The 20,571-nt window shown below is 43.3% G+C and overlaps 1 protein-coding gene across 3 annotated transcripts in view; it reads right to left on the reverse strand.

Moving 5' to 3' along the window:
• Positions 1–1,851: 1,851 nt before the first annotated feature.
• Stim1 (stromal interaction molecule 1) overlaps positions 1,852–20,571 on the reverse strand; it is a 168,261-nt gene continuing 149,541 nt past the window's right edge. The window contains exons 7-13 of one of the 3 annotated variants that reach the window (XM_090348302.1): positions 17,846–18,023; positions 13,736–13,903; positions 13,160–13,260; positions 12,645–12,880; positions 10,506–10,598; positions 8,267–8,333; positions 1,852–3,764 (exon numbers count right to left, since the gene is read on the reverse strand). In XM_090348302.1, coding sequence (XP_090204428.1) covers positions 3,248–3,764; positions 8,267–8,333; positions 10,506–10,598; positions 12,645–12,880; positions 13,160–13,260; positions 13,736–13,903; positions 17,846–18,023 — 1,360 coding nt within the window. In that variant the 3' untranslated portion in view covers positions 1,852–3,247. Of the gene's footprint in view, positions 3,765–6,028; positions 6,066–8,266; positions 8,334–10,505; positions 10,599–12,644; positions 12,881–13,159; positions 13,261–13,735; positions 13,904–17,845; positions 18,024–20,571 lie in introns of all 3 variants that reach the window. The other 2 variants (XM_090348305.1, XM_090348303.1) reach the window with 2 other exon arrangements.

Below are 20,571 nucleotides of genomic sequence, written 5' to 3' on the forward strand. Positions count from 1 at the left end.
CAAACCAGGCCAGTTGCGTTTCGATTTTATCCTTACAGCGGAGACCTGGGAGATTTTTAAGTAAGGACAGAATCCTTTTGCATGGTTGTAGAAACTGAGTGGCTAAAAAGCACGGACTCTTCATTTGCGTCTACAAGTTAGCTGAAAGAACAGTAAAAGACGGTCATCTTGCAGGCAAAAGGATATAAGGTGGTGGGGGGGGGTTGAAGATGTTAAAGTGGTGACACAGATCAAGATAAAGTCGTTTCAGTGGCAAAAAATTCAATACATAATCTAAAATTAAGATGAGAATTAGGGAATGGGTAGGTTGGGAAGGATTGGTGGGAATGTTGAAAGTGGTGATCAAGATGCATAAACTGCTTCAGTGAATGGAACTCCTCTGTACAACTACTTAATATGTTTTTAAGCTACTATCTCTTAAAACAAAAGGGGGAGGGGAGTGACATCTTCGCCTTCATTCCAAACTCATGCTTACTCATTCACTCAAAGTGTATCTAAAAAACAGAAGATATGTATCTAAACTCCCAAGTGGACACAGGAGTTTTCTGATCCTGGCTAAGTCTCCCATCTAAGATTTCCTGTAGCACCATTAACACCTGCTCCCTAACACCACCCCCTCCATCCCTAATGGAATGATTAATGGAGATTTGAAGGAGGACACTTTCCTCTCTGGCTCTGTTTTTCTTTGTGTCTTTTAGCTTTCTTCCTCCTGAGCCTGGCTCCCTCTAGGTACCTCGGACTCTAAAGATAAGAGGGACAGATGATATGTTTATAATAACAGGAAATCAAAACTCTGTACCCTCAAGCAACACTGAACCTCTCAGGGAAGATCAAGCCCCAGATGAGAGCAGTCACCTGTAATGGTGATGTTGCATCTGCAACAGAAGCAATAATCCCATGGTAACTGAATTGTCCAAGCAAGCAATAGGGACTTTTTCCAACCACTTTCCAGGACCAGAACTAAGGTAAGGATCACCCTGAGCAAACTCTGATCAAGCAAGGTTATTCAAACTCCATGCCCCCTGCCCCAATCTTTACTTAAACCTAAAGCTGGGCCAAGTGGCATGACTCAAGTGGTAGAGGGCCTCCAAATGCCAGGACCTTAGGTTCAAATCCCAGTACTACCCCCCCCCCACACACAACCACATCTAAATTTTATATCACTACCTTACTTACCCTAGAGCTAAGCTGAAATGTTTATTTTCGTACTCAGTATAGCTATGTTGAATAAATCCTTTCTTGCGTTTTTACAATTACTTCCATTTTCTTTGGGATAACTCAAAGAAAATGTTGAAACTCATGTTTCTGACCTAAGACTCCAGTTACAGGTGGTTGCCGAAACAGGAGGTTGTTGCCTTGTGGAGGTTAGAGTTGGTGTCTAAATGTGGATAAGATAGATGAGAATTCTAATATGCAGGACTGATATGAAAACTTTTGGCCTTAGCCCTACAATCTTTATGAAATTTTAGCTATGGCATCTTTCACCTAAAACCTTTTATAACTTTTATTTGGTGCCTTGATGTTCTTCAAACACTGCCTAAACTCCAAGTCATTTATTCCAAATCACAGGAAGTCATAAGTGAACCTGTAGAGTCAAGATGACCCAGAAATAGGATTGTCATATTTAGGAAATAAAACTGAATAAGGCATTCTAAAAGGCATAATAATTTAAAAAGTTACTTGTCTGCAATTCAAATTTGCCTAGACAGCCTTTAACTTTGCTCAGAGAGCTCTTAGGTTTATGCACTGGAGTTTCATTTTCCCATGGCAGAACAATAGTCTCTTCTTTATCTAGTCTGTTAAGCCACAGAAAACACACAAGACACAAGGACAGGCAATAACAACGGAGGCTAAAATCTCCTACATGCTTTATTGGACTTCAAAGAGTCTTATGAAATAACACGGAAAAACCCAAGTAGGGTGTCCAGTGGGCACAAGGCAGTCTACAGCCTAGCACCCTCCTAAGACCAGTCCCAGTTGTACCCACAATAGGGTTCAGCATGGCAGAATGGGGCAGAGGAAAAATACCTTTACAGCCATAGCAAAAATAGGTAAAGGAGAGAGTTGTCTAGAAGATGAGAAGGGTAGAGGGAAGTGGTCACACAGCAGTTTTCACATATGCCATCTTCCTTCACCACCTCTTTCCCAAACCAATTGTGTCCTTTTTGAGCCTCTGGCCCAGACTATGCAATACACGAAAATCAGGGGAATCTGACAAGGGGAGTACATTGTGCAGGCACTTGGGAAATTCAGGAGATTTCCTTTTGTTCATGTTTAGACTTTTGTCTTTTGGTTCAAATACAACAATATTCTTGCCTAACAACTCCAGGGTTTCACAAAAGCCCTGAGTCATGACTGGTGGCTCACACAGCCAGGGGAGCCAATTGTCCTGAGCTCCAGGAGTATTGATGCTTTGGGTTGCTTTGGGGCAGCACCTCATAGAGACAAATGCTCCTGCAGTATGGAGGAAAGGGGGTAAGAAGAAGGCAGGTGAGGGCAGGATAAGAGAGGAAAGATGAGGGCCTTACAGGCCACAGCTTTGGCATCCATTTATCCTCTAAGAGAGGTCTCTCCCCATCTATCCCTAACCTAGCCTCACGTTAAGTTCTGGTGGCTTGTTCTCTGGAAAATGGTTTGGCTCCCCCCACCCTCCATGAACTACTGGAGGCCATTTTAAATGAGCTCCAGGATGAGGTTCTCTCCAGCCCACCACACTCCAAGGAGTAATAAACCCTTGGCCCAAGTCTGTAGCAAACTGAATGATTGCAGGTGGGCGAACATATCTGAGGTACAAGCAAGTGCAGGAAGTTACTCCTCCTATTTCCCCACAATTGCTACAGGAAGTTGGAGAGTGGTAGGAGGAAGAAGCCTAAAATTAGGAGACAGAAACAAAAAGAAAACAAAAAACCAAATCTCAAACTGGGACAGCAGAGACAGAAGCTGCACCCCAGAGGTGGAGCTGGGAGTTGAGGGAACAGCAACTAAGACATGCACTGAAGTGGAGAGGGAGTGACAGCAGCAGCCTGTGGTTGGGAGGGAAGCAGGGCAGGCAGGCCATGGTGGTCAGTTAATAAATAAAGATGAAGGACCCAAGGATGAGGGAGGTGGGTATGTACAGTGCCCAGGCCTCTGGGCCAGTCCCTCTGTTCCCCCGTCTAGGGGCCAGATATCTTGAAGAAAGGAAGGACAGGGAGGCAGAAAACCCAGGGAAGGACAAACTGTCTCACCACTGTCACCCCTACCTTGTCTACTTCTTAAGAGGTTTCTTAAAGATTTTGAGGGTCAACTTCTTCCTGCCTGGGCTGGAGTCTGTCTCCTCACCAATAGAACCATTATCCTCCTCAGCCATGGCCTTCTTGCCAGCCAAGTGAGGAATGCGTGTGTTTCGGTTGGCCTGTAGGGCTCGGCTGTCCCCAGATGGAGATGGTATGTCTGGGTCTGGGGAACTGGGACTCTGAGAACGGGAAGAATCCAAAGGTGGGGAGCCACCAGGTGGAGCTGAGGGGCTCAGCTCCATCAGGCTGTGGGCCTTGTCCAGCCCATGGTTCAGTGCCAGTAATGCTTTCTTGGCCACAGCAGGGCTGTCAGGCACTTTCTCTACCAGAGATCCTGGATGGACCCCCTCAGTCGGCCGCTGGCTGCCATTGGAAGTCATGGCATTGAGAGCCTCATCTGCAGCACGGCCCATCTGAGGAGGCTTGGGGGCCACACGCTGGCGGTCACTCGTGTGGAGGGAGGACTCCGAATCGGAATGGGTCAAATCCCTGCAAGACATAGGGCAAAGAGGAAGAAAGGGGCATGTGCGGGACAGAAAAGAAGGGAAAGGACAAAGAGAGGAACAGGTATACACAGGATAGTAAGAAGGGAATGGGTAAAGAGGAAAGAGGAAGAATGTGAGAAGACAGATAAACAAGAAAGAGAAACAGGATGAGCAGGGAGATGAAAGATAGGAGAGAAGAATGAGTAATGCAAGTTTAGTACAAGATTACAGAGGAGAATAGAGATTGGGGATAGGTTGGAAAGATATAAAAACATGAAGGAAGAAAAGCAAAAAGGTAAGAAGGTAGCAATAAGAAAGACCAAGAGGAGAAATAAGGGGAATGTGATGGGAAAAGAAGAGATAGATAAAAAGGAAACAAAAACAAATGTTATTATACCATAATGTCAGGCAAAAGGGTTAGCAAAATCTAGGCCCCAAACCTGCTGAATACCAAGGCCCTAAATTAGTGTAACTATAGGCTTAAATTCTACAGTCAAATCCTCAATAAGATCTCTGCCTCCCACAGCTGAGTAGTTTCTTAGGACAACCTTAAGATAAGATAGAAACTGCATGCTGCTCTAAGTCCTCATTTTCCATGCCTTCCTCCCCCACTTATCCCTGTCACACCCTGGGACACATTCATTCTGGGTCAGGCTCCAAGAAACAGGGCACATGCAGTAAGTGGGCCTGAGCCAGGTTGGGGAGATTAGAACAGCCTTGCAAACATTCCCTCAACTACTCCAAAGGCCAAGCTGCTGCTTCTTCCTACTCTTTCACATGATTTATAGGAGGTCACAGAGAAATGTGACAATCTAAACCAGAGTCTAGGGTAGCATCAGGATGTTGGCCTTTGGGAGTTGAGATAGGGGTAGGGTTCAGAAGACCTCTAGGTTTTGTGTGTGTGTGATCTTAGACAAATTATCTGTCTTTGCTGGCCCTCAATTTTGGCCTAACAAAGACAATACCAGATGACTTAAATTACAAGACAATCTGGAGGTTCAGAATATGAAAACCACTGACAAGCCTTTGCATGGCTGAGTTTTAAGGACCTGCCATCACAAACTGGACAAGCACAAATAAAAGTTCATTCAGGAATTTGAGATCCTTTAGGGGACTAGCTCTTCCTAGGAAGACCAAAAATCAATTCCAGATGTCACTGATCCTGCCTCTACAGACGAAAGAAGAGGGTCCCCTGCCAATCCTGAACACACACTCTCTCTCTCTCTCTCTCTCTCTCTCTCTCTCTCTCTCTCTCTCTCTCTCTCTCTCTCTCTCTCTCTCTTTCTTTCTCTATCTCTCTGTTTCCCAGAGAACCCAAGGGAGAGGTTAAAGGAAATGTTTTAAGCTAAAAAAAAAAAGAAAAGGTCTTGAGTGGAAGAGGAGAACACCACAAAATCCAGAAAGGATGGCAAGGGTCAGAAGTTAAGGAAAGAGAGAGGCTCCTGGAAAGGACAGGCAAAAGCAGGGCATTGGTTGATAGCTATGTTAAATTCTCAGGGCACAACTAACTTAAGCTGCCACCCTAAGAACAGACAGTTCAAACACTAAAGAAAAAAAACTGTCATCATTTGAATATTAAATGTTCCAAATAAGCTCAATTGTTGAACGTTTATTCCCCAGCTAACAACATAAATTCTGACTGTTTTGGGAGGCTCTGAAACTTCAGGAGCTGAGACCTAGCTGACGGAAGTCATTAGGATTGCATTCTTGGGAACTGTATCTTGCAGTCAGTATCTTTTTTTCTGTCTTTTCTTCCCTCCCCCCCCCCTTTGCTTCTCTCTCTCCTACCCTTCCCCACTCATACTTGCTTCCTGCTCACTGAAAAAATGAAGAACATCCGGTGCCAAAGACTCTCATGACTAGAATATTCTATCCAAGAACATGGAGCCAAGTGACCAGGGACAGAACCCTTTAAAACTATGAGTCCAAGTAAATCTTCCTTTAACTCACTTTTGTCACATACTTGGTCACAGCAACTCAACAGTAACTAATACAGAAATCAAAATATTGGAGCCCCTCTCAGCCTTACTTCTATCCCCCAGTCCCATTTGGTCTTCACTACCATCCCTCTTTGTCTGCCCTCATCAATTAAAAGCTGAGACTTAAAAAAAAAAGACATAAATGTTCGAGGAAACCTGTAGATACAGGAGGGAGCAGGCCCATTGAAAGCAGGCTCACCTACCCTCCCTGAAGTGCTGAGACCCTCCAGCCAGAGGTGTTCCTCCCCAAAGGCTGGGCTGCTTTAGACTCCCATCCCAAGTTACTAACCTTACTAGAGAGCCTGTTTGCCTTTAGAGATGATCCTCTGGTGCATGGTGCAAAAGAAAATTAAGTAGTAAACAGGCTAAGTAGATGCAGGTTGCTTTCCACCCTTCCTCCCCACTGCCCTCAGCTTAGGTCTTGGAGCATGAGATATATAGCATCCCCTAGATCCCTACCCCCAGTTGCAGTCCTTTCCATCTGTACTGGGAAAGGCAGTCTCCCTTGTAGGCTTCTGGATGAAAATGAGGATGACAGTGAAGATGGCAAGCTCTACTGAGTAATAATACTAGTGAGGACAGAGCCTTCGGGAAAGGAATCGCCCTCAAGGATAATTATCCAGAGGCTCAAGGGACAAAGCTAAGATTATGAATGTCAGAAGGAGGCAAGAACAAAACAAAAAAACAAACAAAAAAAAGCAATGAAGTCAATAGATTACAGCCCCAAAGTCAAGACTGGACCACAGTCATAACTTCACAGATAAGAGGTACTTTTAGAGGAAGTGGGGGAGGCTTCCCCCTCCCCCTGGCCCCCGACCTGAAGATCAAACACAGGGCCTTTGGCATACTAGGCAAACAAGCTATCACTGAGCTACTTCCCTAACCAGAGCTTTTTGAGGGTGCCCTAAGCTTGTTCCAGACTCTGACCTTAGCTGTCACCTGGAAGGGAAATCCCTGAAGCTGTCAGACCAAACTGTGGAAGAAAGTCTCTCATTAATTCTTTTCTAGTTCACTTATTGAGATCTGGTAGAAGGGCAAAAATACCAAAAACTGTGTCTTAAAGTGGAAAGTCAAAGTTCCAGTCTGTGTGCTGCTCCTAATTAGCTATGAATCTTAGTAGATTATTTAACTCTAGCTTCCTACTCTGAACTTTTCAACTTACCCAAACTTTTCTTGTTCCAACCCCCCATACCTGATTCCCCTTTTCTGTACTCCAGTTACATGAAGGATACTACACTCATTCATTCACTCAAGTTAATAACATACATGCTACACTAAATTCTTCCCTTTCCTTCATCTTTATATCTACATATTAGTTAATCATTTCCTTTCCATCCCAGGATCATAGTACTTCCTCTAGAAGTGTATAGTGACTTCTAGATTCATGTAATCTCCTTCCTATATACTGCCCATAAAATTTTATTTCTAAAATGTACATAAGAACAGTACACCTTCTTTCAGAAACTCTTTTATAGTTCTCCATCTCCTAAAAAAAAGATTTTTTGATGTCATTCTAGCTTCATCTGCTTCTCCTTCCCACCAACATATATCCAAAATTTTATTGTGAATCTATGTATCACATGCTCTTGCACTTCCATGTCTCTTCACATACTGTCTCTTCTGTGTAGAACACTTTCTCTTTTCCTTGTGTATAAGATGTTAGCACAGATGTCATCTCTTTGGTGAAGCATTCCACCCAGGTCCACACTGTTAGTCACTCCTCCCTCAACACCCACATAGCACTTATCAAATGTTTCCATAATTATTTATATACCTCTCCCAGACCAGACTGAAGTTTGTGATGGTTTGACCGTTTCTTATCATCTATGAACCCCTATGCCCAGCAGAACCTGGCACAGAGTAAACATAAATAAATGTTTGTTGAAGGAATAAAGGAAATGAGGATCCCCACTAAGATAATGGATCTAAAGTGTACAGTTTAGGCAAAAGTGCTATAGGATTATGAAGGAAGAGTTTGATACTCATTTTTAGAGTCAGCAAACCCCAGATAGAGAGGGATTGAAAGATAGGGGAAATTAAGCTGACCTTAAAAAGGAGTTCCAGAGTTGGAAAAGGAAACATCAGAATTTCCCACAATACACACCCAGAGGTGACCAAGCAGCAGCCAGCAGGCAGAGCCCAAGGGAAAAGCAATGGAAAGGGAAGGAATGGAAGGGGGAAAGAAAAGAGAGACAGATGATACCCCAAGCTTTCTGAATGCTCAGGCATCACAGCGGTGCTGTCAGAAGGGGATGGGTCAGGGTAGGGATCCATCTGGAGGAAATAGGAAGTGCTGTGGTGGTAATAAACAGGGTGGACATGGACGGTGTTGATGGTGGTGGTGGTGGTAGTGGTGGTGGTGGTGGTGGTGGTGGTGGTGGAAGAAGAGGAACAGGAAGAAGTAGAAGCAGGTGAAGAACTGGTCCCGTGGCCTTCAGAACTGAAAGACTGTCCGGATGAAAGGCTGCGCATTCGCCGCAGAGATACCCGGCTTGTCAAGAAGTGGCCAGCCTCGCCCTCTACCAACCTCTGAGATCCCAAGCCGTGCTGTGTCTCCGTCAGGCGCTGTCGGACACTGCTCTGCAGGCTAGGAGCTGCAAGGAAAGTAAAGAAAGGTCTGAGGAAAGGCCAACAGGCTTTGAGCTGGCAGGCAAGCAACCCATAGCAAATGGCCAATGAAGACTTTCCTGGGACTTTGATGCCCAATGTGGAGAAAGGGACACCATCTCCCAAACACCTCCCACCATGGGATGGGAAATCGAAGATGAGCTGCCTGGGGCAATTTTAATAGCAACTTCAGTGGGAAAAGACCTAAAGTCAATGTCACTGTAAAGGGAGATAGCAAGGCTGTTAGTGGGAGGATACAGGCAGGACAGGGTAGGATAGGGGACTGGGGCAAGGTCCGGGAGAGCACAAAGAACCAGCCTTTTCAGAAGAACCAACCTCAGGGCCGGGAGTTTGGCCTAGTAGTTTAAGTGCTTGCCTAGCATGCACGAAGACCCGGGTTCGATTCCTTGGTACCACATATATAGAAAAAAGCCAGAAGTGGTGCTGAGGCTCAAATGGTAGAGCTCTAGCCTTGAGAAAGTCCAAGGACAGTGCTCAGGCCCTGAGCTCAAGCCCAGGACTGGCAAAAAAAAAACCAACCAACCTCAGGCAATAATTCACAACTTAGACAAGACTTAGGTCTGAATATATTCATTGGATCATCATTAATAATTGTATGAAAATTAACATAAAAGATAGGATAATCAAAGAATGATATATCTATTTTCTGACACTACAAAGATATGAGGCTAGGTTCCCAGTAGCTCACACCTGTAATCCTAGATATTCAGGAGGCTGAGATCTGAGGATCATGGTTCAAACTCAGCCCAGGTAGAAAAGCCCATGAGACTCTTATCTTCAGTTAATCAGCAAAAGCTAGAAATGGAGCTGTGGTACAAGTAGAGTGTTAGCCTTGAGCAAAAAAAGATCAGGGACTCTTCTTAGGTCCAGAACCAGTACAAAAAGAAAACCTACAAAGATGGTAAAAATTATTTTTATAAAAAATACTTTAAGGGCTGGGAGTTGGCCTAGTGGTAGGGTGCTTGCCTAGCATGCACCAAGACCTGGGTTCAATTCCTCGGTACCACATACATAGGAAAAAGCCAGAAGTGGTGCTGTGGCTCAAGTGGTAGAGCTCTAGCCTTCAGGAAGCCCAAGGACAGTGCTCAAGGCCTGAGTTCAAGCCTCAGGACTGAAAAAATATTTTATGTATACATGTATACAAAATCATATAGAATACCCTTGAGCTTTGGAATATAAAACACTAAGGTTGGGTTGGAAACTGGGCCTTGCTACCTCTTAACTGTAACTCTGAACTGCTTATATCCTCATTTTGTTACATAATTTGTAAATCCCTGAAGAGTAATTCTGAGACTTTGTCACAGGTCTTGGCACTCAATAAATGATGGTCATTTTCATTATCTTAAATACATTTAAAATATTTTACAGACGAAAGACAGAAGGAACAGGTACTCAACTATGGTGGAACCACGGATGCCTTTTTAATATTGTTTACCTTTTTTTTTTGCCAGTCCTGGGCTTGAGCTCAGGGTCTGAGCTCAATACAGCTCTTGGAAGATAACTGTCATGCTCATTTGGGCACTAGGTTATTTAGAATTGTGACATAGCAACCCCTTGGGCTCAAAAAAAAAGAATGTCCCTACACAGTGGTAGATGCCACCTACTTAAAGATGGGAAGTGTAAGGTATAAGGGTGGCGGAAGTCTTGGAAGGGCTCTCAAGGAAAGAATGCAAGTTTCCACTGGAGGGGTACAAGGCGGGCTTCTGAGGCAAGTAGCTTTCAGGACATGAAAAGGAGGCTGAAGACACACAAACCCATAACAGGATGGGGAAGAAAGAAAAAAAAGATGGAATTGGGGAAGGGAGGGGAAATACTTTTTTTCAAAGAGGGATGCTTTTGCCTTCCCTCTTTTCCTCCCAGTCCAGCTGGAAAAAGGCCATCAGGGCACTGTGTAACTTAGTTGAAGGAAAAAGCCTAAAGCCTCCCATAGCCATGGATGTTCTCTCTCCAGCTCTTGACCAAGTAGGCTGATTCTTCTCACCCCCGAACCCTTCCCTGTAGTTAGTAGGGATAGTGCTGAAGTGATATAGGGAGCAGGCATGAGGTGTGATGCAGGCAGGGGAAGGGCCCATGGGGTAGGAGTGCTGGTTTAGTCCCAAAAGTTGGAAAAACAAAAACCCCAAAGGGGGTCCTCAAACCCGGATATTTCCAGAGGGACTGATCATCCGAGCCGGCGGATGTAGAGCAGAGAGAGCGGTCACTGGACCTACGCCCCATCAGCCAGGCAGCATCTAGGGTCAACAAGCCAGGCCAAAAGGAGAAGAAAATCTGATTTATGGAGGGCTTCAGCCTGCCCATCAATGGGCTATGAGAAAGGCATGGAGTAGGAGGTGTTTACGGTATTGAAAGTCCTTCCCTTCCTGGGTTACAGGAACTTTTGGATCAGTGGGTCAGGATCTACCTCTTCCCATCAGTGATCCAAACCTTGTTAGGCCTTTGACTAAGGACCTCATCTATGATCCTAGCTCTCATCTGTGATCCTAGCTACTCAGAAAGTTGTTATCTGAGGATCAAGGCTTGAAGCCATCCCAGGCAGCAAAGTCTGTAAGACTCTTTTCTCCAGTTAACCACCAAAAGTGGAGCTTTGATTCAAGTGGCAAAGCACCAACCTTGAGTAAAAACCGTAAGGGTCAAGCCAGACATTGGTGGCTCATTTCTGTACTCCTAGCTACTTAGCAGGCTGATATCTGAGGATCACGGTTCAAAGCCAGCCCAGGCACAAAAGTCTGTGAGACTCTTATCTCAAATTAACTTCCAGAAAACCAGAAGTAGCACTGTGGCTCAAGTGGTAGAGTGGTAGCCTTGAGCTGAAGAACTCAGAGATAGTACCTAGGCCCAGAGTTCAAGCCCCATTACTAGAAAAAAAACTAAGGGACAGTCCCCTGAGTTCAAGCCCCAGTATACACACACACACACACACACACACACACACACACACACACACACACACACACACACACACACACACACACACACACACACACACACACACACACACACACACACACACACACACACACACCAGCACACCCCAGGATATTAGATCAAGGAGATAGAGACTTGGCCAGGGACAAAGTATTATTAGAGAATGGGAGTCCAGTCTGATTGAAGCATCTAGCCTTCTGAAAGGGCCTTTGCTCCCCCCCACTCCCAAAGCAGCTGTGAATTTCTGCCATCCCCACTGCACTGGTGGGAACTTTACCTTAAAACCTGTTTTATTTACTTAAAAATAAATAAATAAATGAAAAATAAAACCAGGGCCAGGAGTATGGCTTAGTGGTAGAGTGCTTGTTTAGCATTCACCAAGCCCTGGGTTCAATTCCTCAGTAACACATGCATGAAAAAGCTGGAAGTGGTACTGTGGCTCAAGTGGTAGAACACTAGCCTTGAGAAAGCTCAATGACAGTGCCCAGGCTCTGAGTTCAAGCTCCAGGACTGGCAAAAAAGAAAAGAAAAGAAAAGAGCCTGGCGCCGGTGGGCTAAAGGGCACAGGGACAGAGTTTAATCCCCACAACTGACAAAAACAAAAACCTCTCAACTAAAAAAAAATTCACCTATGAGCTAGTAAAAGAAATTTCCTTCATTCACTAAAATTACCCATAGAATATTGTGCCTTTAGGCTCTGTTCTACTCAGTTCACATCACTTTCAGGGAAGAGAAAGGAGAGGAAAGACCAAGGACGTTGGATGAGGGTTCCAAGAACTCAGGTAGGAAGCCAGCCAAGTGTGTGTAGGAGCTCCCTCCTAACTAACAATGCCTTCCAAACTTGTGACTTTGGGGGTAGATCACTTTAAGACACTGTTGCTACATGGATCCTCACACAAAAAGACAGGGAGAAAAAGAGACACCATTACATTCATCTACAATTAAAAAATAAGAGACATAAATGAAAATAAATGCAGTAAATATTCAAAATAAATGTCATTTTTACATTGTAAATAAAAATCCCTAGATGAGATTATTTTTTTACAAAGGTAGACAACAGGGATAGAGGGAATGGAAAATGAACAGAAAAACAGAGTTAAGAAAAACATACTTAACACTTAGACCTATAATGACAGAGTATTCAACTAGGGAAAAACATCAAAAGGACAAAAGAAGCACCTTGATGTGAATTGTACTTATTTAACCCATGTCAGAAATCAACTGATTTGTTTATCTTCCCCATGTGTTATTTAAGCACAGAAGAAGCCATATACTTCTGAAATACACATGAAAGACTACTTCCTTCATTCCTACCAATGAAGACCCCCAGCCCTACTGAAGAGGTCACCTACACTGCATGGACAAAGGTGACACAATCTCTTCATCCATATCATCCACATCGTCAGTCATGATGAAGTGGGCAGGGTTGGGGCGTGTACTGCCCATCCAGCTGGGATCTATGTTGAGGGCAGCTACCAGGGAGTGGATGCCAGGATTGTTGACAATCTGGAAGCCACAGAGGATCTCAATCTGCTGCCAGCGATGCAGGCGTTCTCTCAGTGCTGCTGTCACCTCACTCAGTGCTTGCCTGAAGATAGATGAAAAACAATTGCAGGCATGGACTGGTAGGAGATCCAGTATGAATAAGGCCTCTTCTCAGAGAACAAGTTATAGAGCTATTTGTAATATAACATACAATAAATTCATAAGCTTTGGAGCAAAGTGGGAGCTGGATCACAGCTAGAGCAAAAGACCAGAACTTTCAGTCCATCAGTGAGGAAATAGAATTGGGGTTAGAAGCTCCATGTATTCTCAAATTCTAACAATAGTAAGAGTGTTGCCTAAGTGGATAACTTGAGCTACTTACTTAGCTGTAAGGATTTTATGATCCACATCATCCAAGGAAGAGCTGTGGGCCACATGGAAAGTGCCAAAGAGTGTGTTTCTCTTCTTCTTTATCTTCTCAGCCTGCAAAGATGAAGCCCACAGCTTGAAAAGAGCAGAGCTTAGATGTTGGAAGAAGTGAGAAAGGAATTTTTGTTATGCTGAGGAGGAGAAAAGGAAACAAGAAGGGAGGAATAAAGGAAATTAGGGGGTGGCAAAAGGAATTGAGGAAACCAGAGAAGTTGCAAGGTTCCCATCAGTACCCTAGCCCCAGGAGTACCACTGTCTTCATGGCAGTCAGGGGCTGGAAGAGCTTTCCCTCTACCTGTTTCCACTGGCTTCATATTTCCCAGGAGACAGATGGATAGGATATCCCTTGTACCCTTATTCCCTCATCTAGAAGCTTGAGGGGAAGATCAGGAGCTGTACATTAGAAAAAGAAACAGAACCTACCACCACAGTATCTCTTGGCCCAAAGGGAAGAACAGAGTTGATCAGAGAAAAGGAAAAAGGGCAGAGAGGAAAGAAGGCATGGGGGCCATAAGGGAGCAGGTCTCACCCCTTCTTTGGCCACAAGCAGTTGCTTCTCAGCATTTTGCTTCTTGATATTGTAGTACTGAACCTCCACCTCATGTGTCAGCTGCAGCCATTTCTGAAGGGCCTCTGGGGCATACCAAGAGCTGTGTGATTCCAGCTCCTTCTCTGCTTTTCTCAAGGCCTCCCGAACCTATGCAGACAAGAGCATGTGAGTGTGTTTGCTGATATGAAAACCCTCTCCAACACTTCTGAATGATGCTTCAGAATCCTATCCTCATCTAGAGTGAGATAGAGTAAGCATTTTTGGGGGGGGTAAGGATTTTGTTTTTCCATATTTATATGCATGGACATAAGCTCAGAGAAAGAAGTAACCTATGGTCAGTTGTGTCAACCAAAATGCAAACTGATTTTTTCCCCTCCCAATTTAGGCACTTTTTTCTGTTACATAAGTTGATTCTTACTGGGGTTGGTATGAACCTCAAGATATCACTATGTGGCAGAAAAAGCAGTTGGTTCAAAATCTGGAAATTTGTTTCTGGCTGGTATTAGGTCTGCAGACATTATTAATTCACTATGTGGTACGACTTTATCCGATACAAATCCAAACCTCAGGAGATTGTGGGGCAACTGTCATGAAAGATATGTGAAGAAGCCAGGAGTGTGGCCTAGTAGTAAGAGGGCTTGCCTAGCATGCACAAAGACCCAGGTTCAATTCCTTGATACCACATACATAGAAAATGTGAGAAAGCCCAAGGACAGAGCTCAGGCCCTGAGTTCAAGCCCCAGGGAATAAGAGAGAGAGAGAGAGAGAGAGAGAGAGAGAGAGAGAGAGAGAGAGAGAGAGAGAGAGAGAGAGAGAGAGAGGGGAAGAAATTACATCGAAGAGATCTCAACACTCAGTATTCAATACTCCAGAAGGATATTGGCCTAAATGAGTTCCAGTTTCCTCTACTCCAAATACTATGTGTCTATGATTCTCTCAGTGAACAGAGCAGATAACCTTTGAAAAAATACTCTCTATAAAATGGAAAGACAATGCTTATGTCCACATTTAACATGGACATTGGCAACAGAGAGCAAGACATGATAGGATCAATATATAACCAAAAAACTCCTCACTTACTTTTTCTATAAAGAGCATACAATGAAGCAAATAGTCACCAAACAAGTATGAGAGATCTGGAAATATATGTAGCTAGTATATGTACTAGATCTCTTGCTACCTCATCAACCTCCCCCTCCATTGTAAGTGACCCCCAACTTCTCAAACTGGACACTGTTCTTCAGCTGGGCAAAATCAAGAGAACAGGGATTGAGAAACAGGTTCATTATTCCCAATTTCAGCCACTGGAACATGTATCCCATAGTAAACCCTACCCTCTCCATGGTCCAAACTACATTAAGGGTCTTAGTTAAGGACAGACCACCTTTATTTATCTGAGAGCCAATGAAAGCACTAATATTCACTTGGCTTGTGACTACTATAAGAATAAAATGGCCCATTCCTGTTTTTATAGATTGTAAATGAGTAACAGATAACTTAAAGACCTGTAATCCTAGCTATTCAGGAGGCTGAGATCAGAGGATCAAGGTTCAAAGCCAGTTAGGGCACTAAAGTCTATGACACTCTTATCTCCTATTAACCACCAGAAAACCAAAGTGGCGCAGTGGCTCAAGTGGTAGAGTGCTAGCCTTGAGCTGAAGAGCTCAGGGACAGCACCCAGGCCCAAAGATCAAGCCCCATGACTGACCAAAAAAATCAAATAAATAAAAAGACTAATAGATACCATAGGGTCTAAAACTTTATGACTAAGATCAACACTAAAAGCAATGAAGGGAACACAATCACAAAGGAGGGGGAAAAAAAGAGGAAATAGAGGAAAGTGTGACTGAAAGGCACACAAAGGGGACACAGCAACAGGCTTTAAAACTTTGTGAGAGAAATACTTACAAAATAGAGGGAGAGACCAAAGACAGACAGCTAGAGAAAGATTTATCTTGCTACATTTAAGTAATAAATGCTTAAAGGAAAGAAGACAATAGATGGCCAAGTGTTCTCTGAAACTCTGGCTCTATTCTATAGCTATAGCTCTCCACCTTGCCACATACTGGAAACATGTGGGACACTTTAAAAATACTGGTATCTGGAGCCTAACCCTAGAAATTCTGATTTCACTGATCTCAGGTACTAACTAACTGGGTATTAAGAGCTTTTGAGATTCTCCCTAAGTTATTTATGTATGGTGATTCACACTTGCAACCCTAATGCTTGGGAAGTAGAGGCAAGAGGAATATGAATTCAAGGCCAAGCTAGGCTGCATAGGGAATTCTAGGCCAACATGGACTATTTAACAAGATTTTTATCTCAAAAACATAGCTAGCAGCTAGCTAGCTAGACAGACAGACAGACAGATAGCTCCTAGACTGGAGGCATGGCACAGTGAATTCAAACCCCGGTTCTTAATATATATATGTAAAATTTAAGTAAATAAATAAAGTAGCTCCTTAAGTCATTGTAACTAGTCAGGCAAAGTTCATAATCCCTGACATTTTTTTTTGCCAGTCCTGGGCTTGAACTCAGGGCCCAAGCACTGTCCTTGGATTTTCTCAAGGCTAGAGCTCTACCACTTGAGCCTCAGTACCACTTCCGGCTTTATTCTATGTCTGTGGTACCGAGGAATGGAACCTGGGTCTTCGTGCCTGCTAGGCAAGCACTCTACCACTAGGCCAAACTCCCAGCCCCCCTGACATATTTTAAAGTGGTATCACCTTACTTTCACTTCCCAGTAGATATAATAGGTCATGGTAAAAGAATCAACATATCTGGAAGAAAACTGTATAAATTCTGAAAATTGAGTTTCCAAAAATACCAAGAAGGTGTAGAAGCAATTATGACCAGACTTGCAGCACACTAAGTGATTTGGGAATTCTCAGGTGTCCCTACGACCTTCCAGAGAGCATTAATAAGGTCAAAACTATTTTCATAATACTAAGACATTAACTACTTTTTTTTATTCTCTTTCTCTCACAATTGAATCATGAAGTTCTCCAGAGGATACATGATGTGTGAAACTGTAGCAGACTTAATACAGCATTAATATAAGAACTGAGTGGTCTTAATGCCAGATATTTTTTTCAAGCAAATATTAGTATTTTCAAGTATTTAGTGTGTGTGTGTGTGTGTGTGTGTGTGTGTGTGTGTGTGTGTGTGTGTGTGTGTGTGTGTGTGTGTGTACTGGTCCTGAGACTTGAAGTCAGGGCCTGAGAATATTCCTGAGTTTTTGCTCAAGGCTAGTGCTTTTCGACTTGAGCCACAGCTTCACTTCTGACTTTCTGCTGGTTGGAGATAAGAGTCTCACAAACTTTCTAGCCCAGGCTGGTTTCAAAGCATGATTCTCAGATCTCAGCCTCTTGAGTAGCTAGGCTTACAGGTATGAGTCATCAGCGCCCAGCTTCAAAATCTTTCCATTTTAATTTCTGTTTTCTTAAGTTCTGAGGATTAGAACCAGGACCTTGTACATGCTAAGCAAGTACTCTTCACTGAACTGCATCTAGCCTTCCACTTGCATTTCTAATATCAATATTGCTCCCACAAAAATGTTCCTTAGTCAGCCACTGATGGCTCATGCCTGTAATCCTAGCTACTCAGGAGGCTGAGATGTATGGGTCACAGTTCAAAGCCAGTCCAGGCAGCAAAGTCCCCATGAGATTCTTATCTCCAATTAACCACTCAAAAACTGGATGTGAAGCTTTGGCTCAAAGTAGTAGAGCACTAGCCTTCAGCAAAAAAGCTCAGAAACAGTGCCTAGGCCCCTGAGTTCAACCCCACAACCACAAGAAGAAAAAAAAAAGTTCTTTGAAGTCCTAAATAATGTTGAAGATTTAAAAGGTCCTGACACAAGAAAATTGGAGGATCCGTGGATTATAGAAGCATGGGGTGTGGTGGTATAAGCCTGTGATCTCAGCACTCAGGAAACTAAAGGCTGAAGAACTGAGAGATCAAAAACAGCTTGGGTATAGCAAATTTGAGGCCATATATCAAAGCTCTTATGCACAAAACTTCCAGCCAGATCCTGAGCTCCTGTCCTTTACCCACCCCTTGAGGGATCCAAGAAATCATAAATTTTCCTACCTGCTCCAACTCTTCCTCAGCATATTTTTGGCGGCTCCGCTCATTCTCTGTACCTTCCCGCAGCTCCTTCAGCCGCTGGGCTTCCTGCTTGGCCAGGTTGATTTCATCTCGCAGCTTCTTTTCCAGATGGACCTTTTCTACCTCCACTGTGCGGTGCTCTTCTTGGGCCTTGTGCAGCCTGGGGGTCAATGGAGGATGCTGGATGAGTTCAGGCAAGGCAGTGCAGGCCAACATACCATGTGTCATGGCAACAAGGAAGAAACGCAAGCACCAGATCTCAAGTACGTTCTGTAAGTTCTCTCTACTCTGAGGAGGCAGAACTAGTGTTACGCTAGTTCAGGGCCAACAAAAATCACACATCACCCTAATTCTTATGTTGGCCATCATTCTGCTGTCAGTAATTACTCTGCTGTGAAGCCACATTCACAAGAATCTGAATCCTTCCCCTAATGTATCTCACATAACTTTTAAACTACTAATTTACAAGGCATTTCACATTTGTCCTCCTAGCAGATAATGATATACTGATATGTAATGATATACTGATATCATCATCAGCCTGGGACAGAAGTGAGTGTTTGGCTTAAAAGAAGGTAAGTAAATTATAGGAGAAACCAAGACTAGAATTCAAATCTTTTGTGATTTCCTGTTCCATAATTATTCCCATCATATCTGGCAGGTTCAACAAATGTAGAAAACTAGGCAAAATCCATGAAAAATCTCATTGTTAAGATGTGACTGAGGTAGTAGCAAAAGGACAACTAACAGAAGAGAAAGGAATTATTGAGTTAGACCTGAGTGCTTATTCAAGAAGCACAGAAAAATGAAATTCATGCTAAAGGAGCTGGGCTGGGCAGATTCCCTGTGATTCTAGCCCCTGAGCTCCTTTTCTAAGTCTCTTTTCTCCCTCTCCCCCTCCTCCTCTCTCTTTTGGTCAGTCATGGGACTTGAACTCTGTGCCTGGGTGCTGTCCCTGAGCTCTTCAAGGCTAGTGTTCTACCAATTTGAATCACAGTGCAACTTCCAGTTTTCTGATGGTTAATTGGAGGTAAGAGCCTCACAGACTTTGGTGCCTGGGCTAGCTTTGAACCGAAATCATCAGATCTCAGTCTCCTGAGTAGCTAGAATTATAGGTGTGAGCCACCCGCATCTGGCTTCTAAGTATCTTTCATAATAGGTAAGATTTCAAAGGCATCAGTTATAATTTTAAAAAACTACCTTGCACTTAAGCATATATTCCTTTTGCAAGCTTCCTTTCCTCTACATATCTACCTATGTTAATTTGTTAATTCCTTCATCCATTCAATAAGGCACCAAGTTCAACAATCCTTATACTAAGCCTACATTTAGGGAAATATATGTGGAAACAAATCAGAAAACAAACCCTTCAAATAAAACTAAAGATAAACTGAAAACTGCAGTGTGGTAGTTTTACTATAAAGTTATATATATGAAGCCAAAAGATGGTCCCATAAACTTTCCCTGAAGGCAGTCAGAGAAAGGGATGTTAGACTAGGGGAAATGGATACCAGACTAGATCCAGAAGAAAGAGTAACAGTTTACTAATCCCTTTGAACATGGAAAGGGCTGTTCTTTGAAAATTGTATCTGGTCTTCTTACCTTAGTAGCAATCATTAAGTTACCAGAGCACTTGAATCAAACACTAAAAGGATAACGAAGAAGAGAGGGAATACAGCTTAGCAGTAGACTGCCTTGCATGTATCAGGCTCTAGTTTGCAGGGAGGGATGGAGGGAAGGAAAGAGTAAAGAAGAGAGAGTGAAAGGGAGGGAGAGAGGTAGAAGTGAAGTATAGAAAAGTTATAATAGTGTCTAGAACAAGAAGAACCCACAGAGAAAAGCACTTGACCATTGAATTAAGAAGATTAAAAAAGAACTAGAACATAATCCCCAAAAAGACTACTTAAGTCCAGAGTTCTTGGTGAGTAGTATATCAAAAGATGTGGTAGAACAGAGGGAAGAGAAAAAAAAATACTCAGCTACAGGCTTGCTGGTCTGTTTACAATTGTAGCCTTCTGCCTACTTTGCCCATCCCGCCCCCCAAAGGGGGGGGGGGGTAGGGGGCATTGATTATCCTTAGGTTGTACACCAGATGGCGCTATATACAAAGCTTAAAAAAAAGGCAACATTTCCTGACTCCACCTCAACTCCTTACAGAACATCCTTCTTGCACTCTTCCATGATTCAAGTTAAGAAATATCCATTATTTACTAAAATACTGTCCCCTTAATAAAAGCCAATACTAAGATATGTCTGTCCTCTATAATAGATTAGGCCTTTAAGGTAGAACTGAACCAAACTCACTTCCATACCTCCCATAGAGTCTAGTAGAGATAGGTATCAATAAGTATGGATAAAGGCGCAGAAAGGTACAAATAAATGTTGTTTACTCCAAGGCAACAGTCCATTAGCAGTACAAAGAAGAAAATTTGATAACCTGATTATAAGTTCTGGGTTGTGGCTCTAATCACTTGTGGGACTATAGGAAACTTCTACAAAAGGGGAAACAAAATTCCTGCCTGCCCCCAAAGAATTATTTTGAAACCCAGTGAAATCCTAATTGGAATGTGCATGTAGCATTATATTTATTCACATGAAATATCAAGAACTCAGTAAATAAATCTCTGTGGTATATAGAAGGAAGGAGAGACAAAGTGGCATGAGGGCTCTGAATGCTATCAGAGGGTATGTGTGTGCTTGTGTGCAAG

The sequence above is a fragment of the Megascapheus bottae genome, chromosome 16 (assembly GCF_031878675.1).
Source record: "Megascapheus bottae isolate mThoBot1 chromosome 16, mThoBot2.hap1, whole genome shotgun sequence".
NCBI lineage: Eukaryota > Metazoa > Chordata > Mammalia > Rodentia > Geomyidae > Megascapheus > Megascapheus bottae.